This window comes from Seriola lalandi, unplaced genomic scaffold (genome assembly GCF_002814215.2).
Source record: "Seriola lalandi dorsalis isolate HSWRI2012SDOR001 ecotype SW California unplaced genomic scaffold, Sedor1 jcf7180002054286, whole genome shotgun sequence".
Taxonomy (NCBI): Eukaryota; Metazoa; Chordata; class Actinopteri; order Carangiformes; family Carangidae; genus Seriola; species Seriola lalandi.
Genome location: NW_019524839.1, coordinates 345,901 through 358,089, shown reverse-complemented (window position 1 = coordinate 358,089; position 12,189 = coordinate 345,901). Strand labels below are relative to the sequence as shown.

Here is a 12,189-nt window from a genome sequence, read left to right as displayed (position 1 = left end):
CTTCAAAGTGGGATTCTTACAGCTGTTTCCTTCTTTGGCCAGTAGCCAGGCTGATAGACAGTGTTGCTAATGCTACTGCTAACGGCCAGAACAAATACAAACAAGAATGAGATTGTTGTTGATAAATTGTCTATTGCCAAAAAGTGACTCTTATTTTAATCCAACAATAACATATACAGTACAATAACATAACAGCAATCACCAGGTTTCTGTCCGAAGGTGGCGCAAATTTCACCCAAATTTCTAGAAAATTGACAAAATAAAATGCTAATTGAGAAGGAACGGGATGGAGTAATTCAAAGAGCGGCAGTTACACAACCAGACACAACACATTTATGCCTGTATCATATATCAGTTTGAGCAAGTCTCGTGTTGTCAGTGGACGTCATCACATCGCACTTTGCTTTTATCACTACACCGACTTTTCCACATACATGCACACACAAAACTCAATTCAATATTTCATTCCACACATTTTGAATTTTGTTCTTAGTCTCAGTCGACTCCTGCCATATAACCCCCCCCCCCCACACACACACACACACACACTCTTTTTTATTTTCTAGTATATAAAGTATTTTTTTTGTTTTTCTCTTGCTGCTTTGAAGATCATTAAAGTTTAATTCCACTGCTTCCTCACTTCAAAAACCCTTCCCGCTAACTGGATCCTGTTTCAGCAGCAGTCAGCGCTCATGTGAGAGTTGAGTAAATTACCTGATGAATATTTAACTGGCCTGTTCTGCAGACATAGACGGAGAGAGCGAGAGCAGTGTGACTCACTGTATGTGTTCCAGAGGATGTAGAGGGGCTGGATGGGGTCCTGGTGCAGCTTGAGGTTGTCCCACAGGATCTGGATCAGTACGTGTTTACTGTCCTCCGACATCCAGTGACGAGGAACCTGACGAGGGCCGAGGGAGAGGGAGGCACAGTGAGTCAGTCTGTCAAACTAAACCCTTTTATTCACTTAATTTAACCTGTAAATGGGCCCATTATTATTATTACAAAATTCATCAGTATTTGTTTTTAAACATCACAACAATCCAGGTAAGTTTTCTCCTCAATGTCATGACACAATAGGAATTTATAACTGTGATGATTTACTATTTTTTCTGGGGAGTGCACAGAAACATCTGCATGGTTCTTTTTTCAATGAAGATCTAAAAACTTGAGGACAATTGAGCTTTAAATTGAAATTACAGGTAAATCCATAGTCTGTGTAGCTTCCAGTATAAAATCTAACAATCAACAACAACACCTTAAAATCTTGTTTTTGCTGAACTTCAGTGGTTTTGTTCTTCTTCAAGTGTCTGACCTGGGAGTCCCTGTTGCAGTGCTCCGAGGTGAGAATGAGACCGGGTAAGTTGCTGGGCAGGTCCAGCCGTCTGAAATACCAGACCAGGTTCCAGTAGATGATGGGATGATGGTCCACCATGTCGGCCTCAGTGATCACCGGGTCGCCCTCGTTCTCCAGAAGACTCTCCAGCTCCTTCCACAACACCAGCGGGCTCAGGTAGGGAACCGTCACTGGCTCAGGGTTGTGGAGCCGCCACTCCATGCTCAGTGGATCCTGGGAGGGACAACGATGATAGAAGTTAGATTTCTTACTGCCATGAGCAAAGTAAATGGGGTGGGTGGGTGACAGGAGTGAGCTGAATGATTTGCTGTTGAGCTCCACAAAACGTATAGGTGAGAATGTGTAAGTAAAGTAAAGTATTTGTCACTTCAGTTGCTAAAGAAACAAGTCTGATTTAGGTTAAACTGATCGATCAAATTGTCCTTTTATTGTGTTTTGCATTTTGTTGTCAGGGTTCATAGCTCTCGTATGAAACCCTAATCATAGTTTCTTAGTCTTTAACGAGGACTAGAGTAAAACTCAACTGCACTAAATAACTGAAACACTTGTGTTGAGACACACCGTGGTTTCATTGAGACGGCTGGGCAGGCTGCCTGACGTCGGCACACAGCGGTTGGGTCGGGATGCTTGGTCCATAGGACCAAAGGCGCTGACGCTGCGGGCCATGGGCGCTCCGGGGGAAAGCGCCCCCTGCCGGCGCTCTGGGGGGATATTGATACCTTGCGTCCTGGTTGATCGCGTCCTGAGAAGACACAGGGAAGACTGTCAGCTTGTAACACCAACACACAACTCGGCTCACAGTCACAACAGCAACATTTAACAAATCACAAGAATCTGCAACTTTATTTCTGAAAAAGGTGTTTCCAGTTAAACGGCGAATGAAAGTGTGGTGTCGTACTTTCAGCAGAATCCATAAAACCCTGTAAATTGGTCGAACTTGTAGAACTGTGTGTACGCACAAAAGCAGCAATATGCACACATGTATTTCTTTTTGTCACTTTTATAAATCTCAATAATTGTGGAACTGGCTGCACATGCATGAGCCCCATTTCCACTCCCTCAGTTTGCCATAAATGGACGTAACGACGCCCTTGAACATCTGTATCCACTGCTCATTAGACCTGTCAGTGAGAAGAACGGCCAACAGGAAGTGCAGGTGCACTGATGGCGTTGCATCGGTGAGATTCTTCAACAGCACCAGAACAGCTGTGACTACACACGACCGTTACCCACGGCTCCTACAGCCAGATACCGCAAGTTTATCAAACAAATCCAAACAATCGTCGTGCTAATATCTCAATCATAATTATTGAACATTAGACTGATGATCAATGAGTAGTTTATAGAGGCCTTATAGAAACAGACTTTACAATCTTCTATTTAATCTCCTCTCCTATGTGTGAAGAGCACACATCCTCACTGCACAGACTTTTCTAAATACCAGTTCATGTGCAGAAATAAGTATGTGCATCGTTTTTACATCTGGCACCAGATGTTTACATCATATTAATAATATTCAGCAAAAACACCAGCAAAATCAACACAGCAAATCACCTGATATCTTGGCATCAGGTTATCACACACTGTTCATCCCTGTTGCTCACACATTTCATAATCCTGACACACACACGGCTTTGATAGGACCAGGTGCCGCAGATCATCTCACATCACTCTTTTACAATTCAGATGCGGAGCATGTGGCTGCAGCTACAGTGGGTTCCCACTTCAAAAGCGATGTGTGTATTCAGACAAACTGAAAGCTGCATGAAGATGAGCCATGAAAAAAAAAAATAAATAAATAATTCAGAATACACCACGAGAACAAAAAAAGTTTTTTAAATTCTGAGGTAGATGTGCGTCTTAATTTCTGCTTCAAGCTCTGGAGTTGTGATGATGATGGTCAGCGCTGTGTTTCATTGTGTTTCACTGTGTTCATCACATTTCCACCATATATATAAAATACAGTAAGTAATTCGTAACAAAGCAGAAACAACAAAATAAGCTGAATAAATATTTTACATACATGAGTGTGAGATATTCATTTGGAGGACAAAAGTTTAATAATATAGATGCAGATTTGTCAACACACTACTTGACCTTTAACCTTTAACTTGTTGTGCAGCAAGATCTGAGCTTCTATCATTCAATCATCTTTCTTCAAGTGGTTTATCTCATACAAAGTATTTTCTGTGATGCTGTCATCAAAGCAATAAGACACCCATATGTGTGTGTGTGAGTGAACTGCATGTAAACAAATGAAGAGCAGTGAGTACCTTCCGCTTCCCGAGCACTCCTGGACAGCAATCACAGGGAAGGGAGGGGGGGCAGCTGTTGTGGGACAGGGTGTGGACAAGGTGGACGTCCCCGTGTCCAAACCCGTTGAGGCAGAGTACGATGAGGTCATCGCCTCGTCCACCGATGGACTGCCCTTCAGGAAAAGCCTGTGGGGAGGAGAGAAGAGGGAGGAATTACACTCACATCCTGACATGTCAAATCAGTGTGGTGTTTGTGTTTGGAAAATTTACTAATTGAGGACAGAAAGGAGAAAAGGCTCTATCAAGCAAAATTTCCACACTACAGGTCATGTAATGATTATTCCATAGTTATTCCATACAGGACTTGATCCTGAAAAAGAAAAAATCAAATATATAAAACATTTAAAAACCCTTTTGTCTACCTGCCAGGTCCTCGCATGTCCCTGATCTCCACATTGAGGAAGGGCAGGAAGGGGTTCCCACAGAAGGGACAGGTGGTGTTCAGGTTGGAGTCGTCTGCTGTCCAGCCGGCCATAATCTCCTCGTCGTACACCAGACAGTCACACGTCTTACAGCGAGAACAGCTGGAGATCAGCAGCTGGGAACACACACAGAGATGGAGAGGGAGAGAGAGAGAGACAGACAGAGAGAGAGAGAGAGAGAGAGAGAGAGAGAGAGCTCTATTCAATAGCTGAGCTTAAAGACCAAAGATTCTCAAGATTTGAAATCATCTACTAATATTCTGCAGCACTTTTGAAAATCTGTTCCACACTTTTTTTTTTTATTCATTACTATGTCAGGGCGTAGATAAATATTTCTGATTGTTACATGACTTAATAAAACACGATGCTGCACCACCTGCTGCTCTTCTCTCAGGGTCATTATTGAACTGTGGTAGTCGAATCTACCAACCTTAAATATTTAAGATTACCTCACAAAGCAGTTTTCCTGAAACCATTTTCCAAGAAAATTGTTATTTTTAAAGATGCTTCCTGTTACGAAAGTCAGTTACATGCACAAATACATGTTTCTGCAGAAAAGAAGAAAGCAAAAACCCAAAGTAGATTAAATTGTACAAAAGCATGTTTTCCATCAAACCATTACTTCTGGTTTCCTGACTTTGCCTTTAACTACTGTGTCCTGATCACTGAATTGTGCTTTTCTCCTCTTCATCTTGTAGTTCGACTCACCTCCATGGCGTAGTTGTTGAAGATGCTGGTGTTGCTGGTGTAGCGTGATGAGCCGAGGTCCGACTTGTCCGGCAGAGGGAAGCCAGGGGGAGAGATAGCACACCCTGCAGGCGCATGAAGAGTGATCAGAATACGTGACAAGACATAAAGAGTCAGTGTCACCTCAAGCACATATTTTTTTTTTAACACATCTTTGAGACGACCATCATCACCGAAGACGTGAGCAGGAGTCTTTAATGGCGCTTTGGGGATTTCTCTTGGTGACAGGTGTGTATTGTTGAAAAAAGTGGGAGATACTGAGATTTTCTATCTTTCTGTCTCTTTCATTGTTTGTCAGAAAACAAGAATTGAATTGACATTATCAACATTCAAATAATCAAACTCTAATAACTGTTAATACTGTTTTTCTTTTTTGTGACTGTCATTGTTTAATGTTGCAAATCTTTTGCAAATAAAACTTAGCTGGTGAAAAAACTATCTTTTAGCATAAATTCTTTGTTGTGGAAAAATGGGTCAGAGAGGAAGTCTTTGCTTGGAATTGAATCATATTAGAAACAAACAAGGAAAACCGTCGATATAATTTTTCTCCAGCTGTCATCCTCTTCCTGTGATTGACAAAGTGGAGATGTTTTGTCGCATCTAGTAAAACCTTGGCTGAGATGAGAGTCATTTTTACCAGGGAGCAGAGATGTGGTTCTCCCATGGCTGGAACCTGCAGAGGGGCTTTCCAGTCTGCTTCGGAGGGGGCTGCGTCTGGGGCTCCTGCGAGGCCCGGCGGGGCCAACGGGGCCGTTCCTCTGTGGTGAGACCACGGAGCTCTCCAACACCCCGCAGTCCTCCTCATCCAGCAGGGAGGTGCAGTCTGGATCGCCGATACCAAGGGAGGACACACTCAGACGGTCACAGTGACCGTCCTGGATGAATGGAGAAGAGTGTTCAGTGTTGTCATGGATACTCACAGCAACAGCAGATCAGGTTCACCACTGATTAACACCTAAGACAGTTCATGAGGTACAAATAAAATTCTATATATGTATTCAAACACATCTTCCATTTGACTTTAATCACACAAATCAATGATATCTAAAAATATTATAGACAGATACAGTATTTGGATTTTTAATATTCAAATTCATAAACCCACAAATTGCGCTGTTGATTAAGGTAACAGAAGCTTTTAGGGAAAAGTTTGGACATGTTGCCAGATCTCTAAACTTCAACCTACAGGTCTGGGGGTTGATATCATGATATATCATGATACATTTTACACATCAGGAGGAGAACTCTGATATTGACAATGAATTTGTGACTGTAAAGAATTGAAGATGCATGCTGCTCTGTGTGTGTTACTAGACGAGTATTTCTGTTTGTTTTTTTGTTGTTGATGGATTTGTGAAACAGAAACACCCAGAGAACAAACATAACAAATGTCAATGGAGTCTTCTTCACTCTGTCCGCTGGAAAATACTGTCACACACTCAGAAGGCCACAAGATGGCAGCAGCACTTCAACTTTAGACTCTTCTCCTGCTGCTTATGTGAGAGCTTAATACTGAGTGCCACTGAAAATTAATTGCTACAGTGTTAAAATACAATCATACCAGTGTTTATGCAGGTTTTATCCCATTAACTACAATCTGTGTTGACTTTGCATTACTGAACACTAACAGACTGAGATGTGTCTGATCCTTTTTTCAATTAAAATATATGATATAGGTCTAAAATTAGGTCACTGTGTTTATATAGCGTACTTGAGCTGTCGTGCTTTTAAAAACAGAACATGACAGGAAGACTCACATCTTAGACTTATATAACAATTTAATTTCAGTGATCATGAGAATGCTCAGCCTAGTCCAGGCAGCCACTGGTTTCCATGAATTTTTCTATATGTTATCAAATCAATTTGAAGGTTATTAAAAACTGCAATTAATTTGTTCAAGTTATCATTTTTTTAATTTTTAAAAGATGTATTATTGGTATTGCAGAGCACATATTTCACATTTATCTTTACTTTCACCTGCACTACCTGACAACAGTAAGCTAACTGTGAAGACCCTGTACCTTGGTAGGTGTGGTGTATGTGGCAAGACGGGAATACCAGCGGCTCGCCTTCTCCGCCACACCCTTCCCAGCGGAGAACATACTGGTCTTGAATACATCCAGCGTCGGTGTGAGCAGAGTGTCCAGAGCGAAAGAGGAGGAGGAGGGTGAAGGCGACGCCAGGTTCATCCTGTCTGTCCTCTCTTTGTAGGGGCTGGGGCGAGGGCTGGGACTGGGCGTTGTGCTAGAGCTGCGACAGGGGGGCGACGACCACAGACGCTGGCGTGAGATAGGCTGGGAGGGTGAGGGCGGGTGGTATGTGCGGGAGCGTGGTACTCCAGCAGCCCTCAGGGGAGAGCTGTGGGGCAGACTGGCTCTGCGGGGGGCAGTGAGTGAGGAGGGGTGGAGGAGGAGGGGGCTGGCTGGATCCTGCAGGTCAAGGCTGGGCGTGCGGCTGCTCAGTGGGCTGCCCATGTGGTTCATGTACAGTTCTATCTCCCTGGCCAGGTGCCTCCGGGCGCTCGGGGTGCCGGCCTCGTCCCCTTCTGGGTACTGATCCTCAGTTTGCTGCTCGGACTGAGACTCTGCTGCCAGCAGTGACAGAGGGTCGTAGCCCATCTCGATGTCCGTGCGCTTCACAGCTCCTCTGGACGTCACCGTGCTCATGGGGCTGTAGCTGGCGCTGCGTTCAATAAGTTTCTTATGAGGTTTGTTGCTTTTATGAGAGCTGACGCCAGCCCCTGTGGCAGGCTTGTCTAAATCCAGATCCTCCAAATCAAAAATGGCCTCTGTGTTACTTCTGTCCTCATCACTGGAGTCCTGCCCCTCCATGTCCTCTTCTTCCTCCCTGTGATCCAGACTTCTGGCAGCCCCTGTCTTAGCCGCAGCCCCCTCTAACCCGCCCAAAACCAGCGAACGAGGCCTCTTACTCTTACCCATGTTGGCACCAGAGAGGATTTTGGCATCTGCGCCCAAGTGTCCTGCGATCTTATCTGGGTCGGTTTCACCCTGGCTCATACCCAGGCCGAGGACGGTGGTGCCGCTGCCGCTGCTGCCCACCGTGTCTCCGCTCAGGCGGCGGCCCCTCACGCCTTGCCAGTCGAGAGCTGAGCCACTGCTGGTGCTGCCCACCACCTCCTCCAGAGCACTCTTATGTCTCCTGAGCAAACTGTTAGTGTTGACTTCGCCGATCTCGTCCAGGGAGGAAGTGAAGAGGAGACCTGCGACGTGGCCTGAGAGAGGGGGAGGGAGGGTGTAAGAGCTATTTTTTTGTATAACAACATAAACAAACTGCACCAAGAGTTTTGACTTGATAAGTTTGACAGGACACAGAGTAGAAAACGTTTTCTCAGCCACTGATACTGTTTGCCTACAAGATTAAGACTGAAAGGTGAATAGACGTCACTTATGCTTCCTCTGGCTTCCTCTCCATAGCAACAGCAGCTGAGGCTCATTGGTGCTGGAATAATCAAAACTGATGGCCTCAACATAAACTTACAGTATTGTTTAGTTATCTAGTAAACTCCTGTGTTTCTCTGTTGATACAGTGGAGGAAAAAAACATTTCAGTCACCAGTATCTCCTCCCACTTTAACTCCACGTAGGTTGAATTCTGTACCTGTGCTGACGGAGCTCTTGGGTTTACAGGATGAATCGTCGTATGGGCAGCTGCTGCGGACGATGCCACGGGGTTTGAAGGAGGAATGGACATCCATCTCCAGCTGAGGAAGGCAGTCTTTACTTCCTTTGGAGCTCTCCGTCTCTGACACTGACAAACACAGAAATTACAATTTCAAATGTTTTTAACTATGTGCACAGCTTGAAACACCAGACTGTTCTTAAAAAATCCACCGAAGGATAACATGACTGAAATGCTTTGATGTGCATGAGAAACTAAAAAGAATGAATCATCTCTGGTGGAGACGGGAAGATCAAGGCAGAGGAAGGGGAAATCCCGTGTGGCTACGAGGCTGCCAAGTTATCATTTTTTGGGAGGTACAGTAGAGAGAAATATCAGATCAGATCATAGAGACTACTGACAGGAGCTGCAGTCGCTCTCCTTCTTGTCGTCCTTGTCAGCGGCTGTGTCCTGGGCACTGGGGTCTCCTCTCCGAACCTCCTCTTTGGACAGCGAGTTATAACCCAAATCTGACTGATCTCCTACAGAGCAAGAGAAACAGAGAAAGAACCGGATTAAATAGAAGTAAGACGACACAATAGACACAGACGTCTCTGACATTAAACCACAAGATCACAAAAATGTAAAACACAGTGATGATAAATCAATCTAGAGGAAGGATTCAAAGCGGCACCTCTTCTCTCAAAATAGTTGCACTTCAGCACCACAGCATGTGACAGGATTGAGAGTCAAGTCTTTTATTTTCACAGTATCTACTGAGCACCACCAAAACAAGCTTTTCAGAATAAAAACCTGAATCTATTGTAGCTTCACACTGTAGTAGGAGAGGCAAATGAAACATAAGAGGAAAAACTAGTGAGGCGTTTCTTCCCTTTCATCTCCTCAATCCTGGGAGGCACCACTGTTGCAGGGAGAGGAGGAAAAAAAAGCAGCTAAGCTGTGCTGGATAAAAGAGTCGTCCTCAGGGCATGCAGCTCCACAGTTACTATAAGGAAACAAACTGCACTTTCACAGCTGTTAATGAATTTAACTGTTAAGATTTGACATTAGAAAAAAAATTTTAAAAATGCTGCCATTACTCCAGGCTGACTTTTCCATCTGTCTCTTAAAAGTTCTTGGTCTCCAGGCAACCAGCTGTCTGATGATTTGTTCTCCTCTTTCATCTTTCCCATGAACCTCCCTGGCCGTCATCTCTAAATAAAGCATGAGGCAGCGTGGCACGACTGTAATACAGTATGGAGCGACTCACAACTGATGGCAAGAGACAAAACTCATTCCAGAACTGTAATAATCAATGAGCAGCACATCGAGGTCCTTCCCTCCCGCTGCGCTGTGAGCTGTCGTTCTCTCTCGCTCTTTCTGCACACAAGGCAAAGACTCCTGCAGAGGTGCCATCTCCATGATTAAAATTATTTCCGTAATCAAAAAGAATGTGCCTCTGGGTAATTACTCGCTATAATTGACAATGACAAATCACTCGGTGGTGAAGCGAGGAGGGAGAGTAAGAGAGGAATGCAACAGAGAGATGAGCGAGAGAGGAGCAGCAGACTGTGATGTGCCGAACAGAGAGATGACACGGTGGAGGGAAGACAGAGGAGGAGAGATCATAGAGACTGACAGAAACAGAGAGAAAAGTGGCAATGAGAGGGCTGAAGAAGTCAGAGAATAAAAACACTGCAGAGCAGGTACGACGAGACAAAAATGCTACCAGAGAGAGACAGACAGGCGGACTGACAGAGAGGTTTACCTGGGTGGAGGGTGGCTTCTCTGAGCTCAGAGCCCCCCCAGTGTGAGTGGGTCACCAGGGCCCTGGCGCCCACGCTGCCGCCCCCACGGCCGACTGCATGCAAGGGCAACACAGGCAGGGCCAGAGTGAAGGGCAGGGTTAGGGACAGAGCAGAGCAGAAACCACAGCCGCAAAACCAGGGAGAGACGTGGATGGACAACAGGGACGAAAGGAAGGTGGAAGAACAGGCAGCGGAGGGAAGGAGGTTTAAGAGGGAAATGAGGAGGTGGAGGAGGCCGGTCGGTGAGTGGGACAGATGAGGGAGGAGGATAAAAAAAATGTCATTGAGAGAAAAGAAAAAAAGATGTAGAACAAAATGGCTGCCTGTGAAAGATGAGGTCAAGCAGCAGCCATTTGAAGTGTACCTGTGCTAGATCTATCATCAGTGGGGTCTACTTTGACGGAGTCAGTGGCGTAGGGGCCCTGCTCGGCCAGGTTAGTGTCGGCAGAGCTATCCAGGCTGCCGTGACTCACAGCGTCCAGGTCGCTGCCATCTGCCCAGAAACAACAGCGAGTTAAAAGGAAGCCGAGCGCCATCTCTGCTCCACAAGGGCTCAACTCTTCTTCTTCTTTTGAATATATACTTCTTTAAACCTTTAAGTGTAGATAAGCAGGTGAAGTATAGTGTCCCTGTGAGTCTATGTTCTGCAGTGTCACAAGGTAACAGCATGTTGCTTCTGTAATTTGATATAAATCCAGCTGAAGCAGCATTTACAGGAAGAATGATGACATGAGAAATGATTGTTTAAAAATACTTTATGCATAAAGTTGACATTTAATATAAATCATTTCCAGGATTCCAGGATTTCTCCGGGATAAAAGCCCTTTATTTGCGGGTCCCATAGTTCCCTAATCATTTCCTAGAAAGGAACTGATGTGCAACTGCAAATACTTAGGTTCTTGTGTAAATCAATTCCAACTAATTGATAATGTGATCTAGAGTCTTTTAGTCAGTGAACAGCAAATCAGCTGAACATGAACAAATGTAAAACTCATCTACAAGAAAGCACCTACTTAATTTCACATATGGAGAATAAAGTTTCCAATCATAAATTAATATTTACCTGGATTTAAATGGGTCTTTCTTTTTTTCAATTCTAGATTTTAGCAGTTATTTTAAGGAAATCCTCCAGAAATCAACAAGTGTTAATAAACCCAACGCACCTAGCTTAACTCAAACAACTGTTGCAGAGCTTCGTTCCTCATGATAAGTACCACAGTACATAGTTATTTCTAGGAAACCTCTGAATTCATCAGTCATGATCATCAATTCAGCATTGGCCTGTTATTTTCATGTTTTGTGTCACAGAAAGAATAACAAATATGGTGTTTTGGGCGGGAGTGAAGCAAGAGGGTGGGGGCAGTGTTAAAAATCACTTATTACAAATTATATCGTCAGTAGCATTGTGAAAAATTATGAAAAATCCCACTGTGGCTTGTGTCTCTTAGTGGTGCATATGAGCGAGTGTGTTTAAGATTTAAAACTGAATGAACTCAGATGAGGAGCGCTGATGATCACGATGCTAACCACTGGTAACAGAGAGTATTTTAAAAAGCAGGGATTAGCAGGACAGGGATTAGCATGCACTGGGGGTGCAGGTGTTCACTGGCATGCAGGTGAGTTAAATCACACATGTTGAGATACTTGTGTTTTATGGTTTTACCTTTCATTGCTGGTCATTTATAACAACTGACAAATTTTGATGAATTTGGTGGGTGGTTTGATTTTCTTCTCTAAACATAGGATCATAGCAGGATCATATATTTTTTATAAGGTTATTACCCTTTAGCATCCTTCCTGTACGTCTTTGATAATCATCTATTTAGATCATATTTCATAAGCTACTAGGCTAATCGTGCAAGACAAGCTTTTCCATGTCTCTGTATTATTTGCTGTCATTCCCTGTAATTTTATAGTTGACTAAAG

General features: G+C 44.0%; 1 protein-coding gene across 5 annotated transcripts in view; it reads right to left on the bottom strand.

The window, feature by feature from the left end:
• Positions 1 to 12,189, bottom strand: part of LOC111654713 (C-myc promoter-binding protein-like) — a 70,940-nt gene that overhangs the window by 8,347 nt on the left and 50,404 nt on the right. For 2 of the 5 annotated variants that reach the window (XM_087173863.1, XM_087173864.1), the window contains 11 exons: positions 10,628 to 10,756; positions 8,878 to 8,997; positions 8,456 to 8,605; positions 6,860 to 8,070; positions 5,476 to 5,713; positions 4,800 to 4,903; positions 4,032 to 4,207; positions 3,628 to 3,795; positions 1,916 to 2,096; positions 1,313 to 1,567; positions 781 to 898 (listed from right to left, as the gene is read on the bottom strand). In XM_087173863.1, the coding sequence (XP_087029989.1) occupies positions 781 to 898; positions 1,313 to 1,567; positions 1,916 to 2,096; positions 3,628 to 3,795; positions 4,032 to 4,207; positions 4,800 to 4,903; positions 5,476 to 5,713; positions 6,860 to 8,070; positions 8,456 to 8,605; positions 8,878 to 8,997; positions 10,628 to 10,756 (2,850 nt within the window). Of the gene's footprint in view, positions 1 to 780; positions 899 to 1,312; positions 1,568 to 1,915; positions 2,097 to 3,627; positions 3,796 to 4,031; positions 4,208 to 4,799; positions 4,904 to 5,475; positions 5,714 to 6,859; positions 8,071 to 8,455; positions 8,606 to 8,877; positions 8,998 to 10,223; positions 10,317 to 10,627; positions 10,757 to 12,189 lie in introns of all 5 variants that reach the window. The other 3 variants (XM_087173865.1, XM_087173866.1, XM_023405834.2) reach the window with 2 other exon arrangements.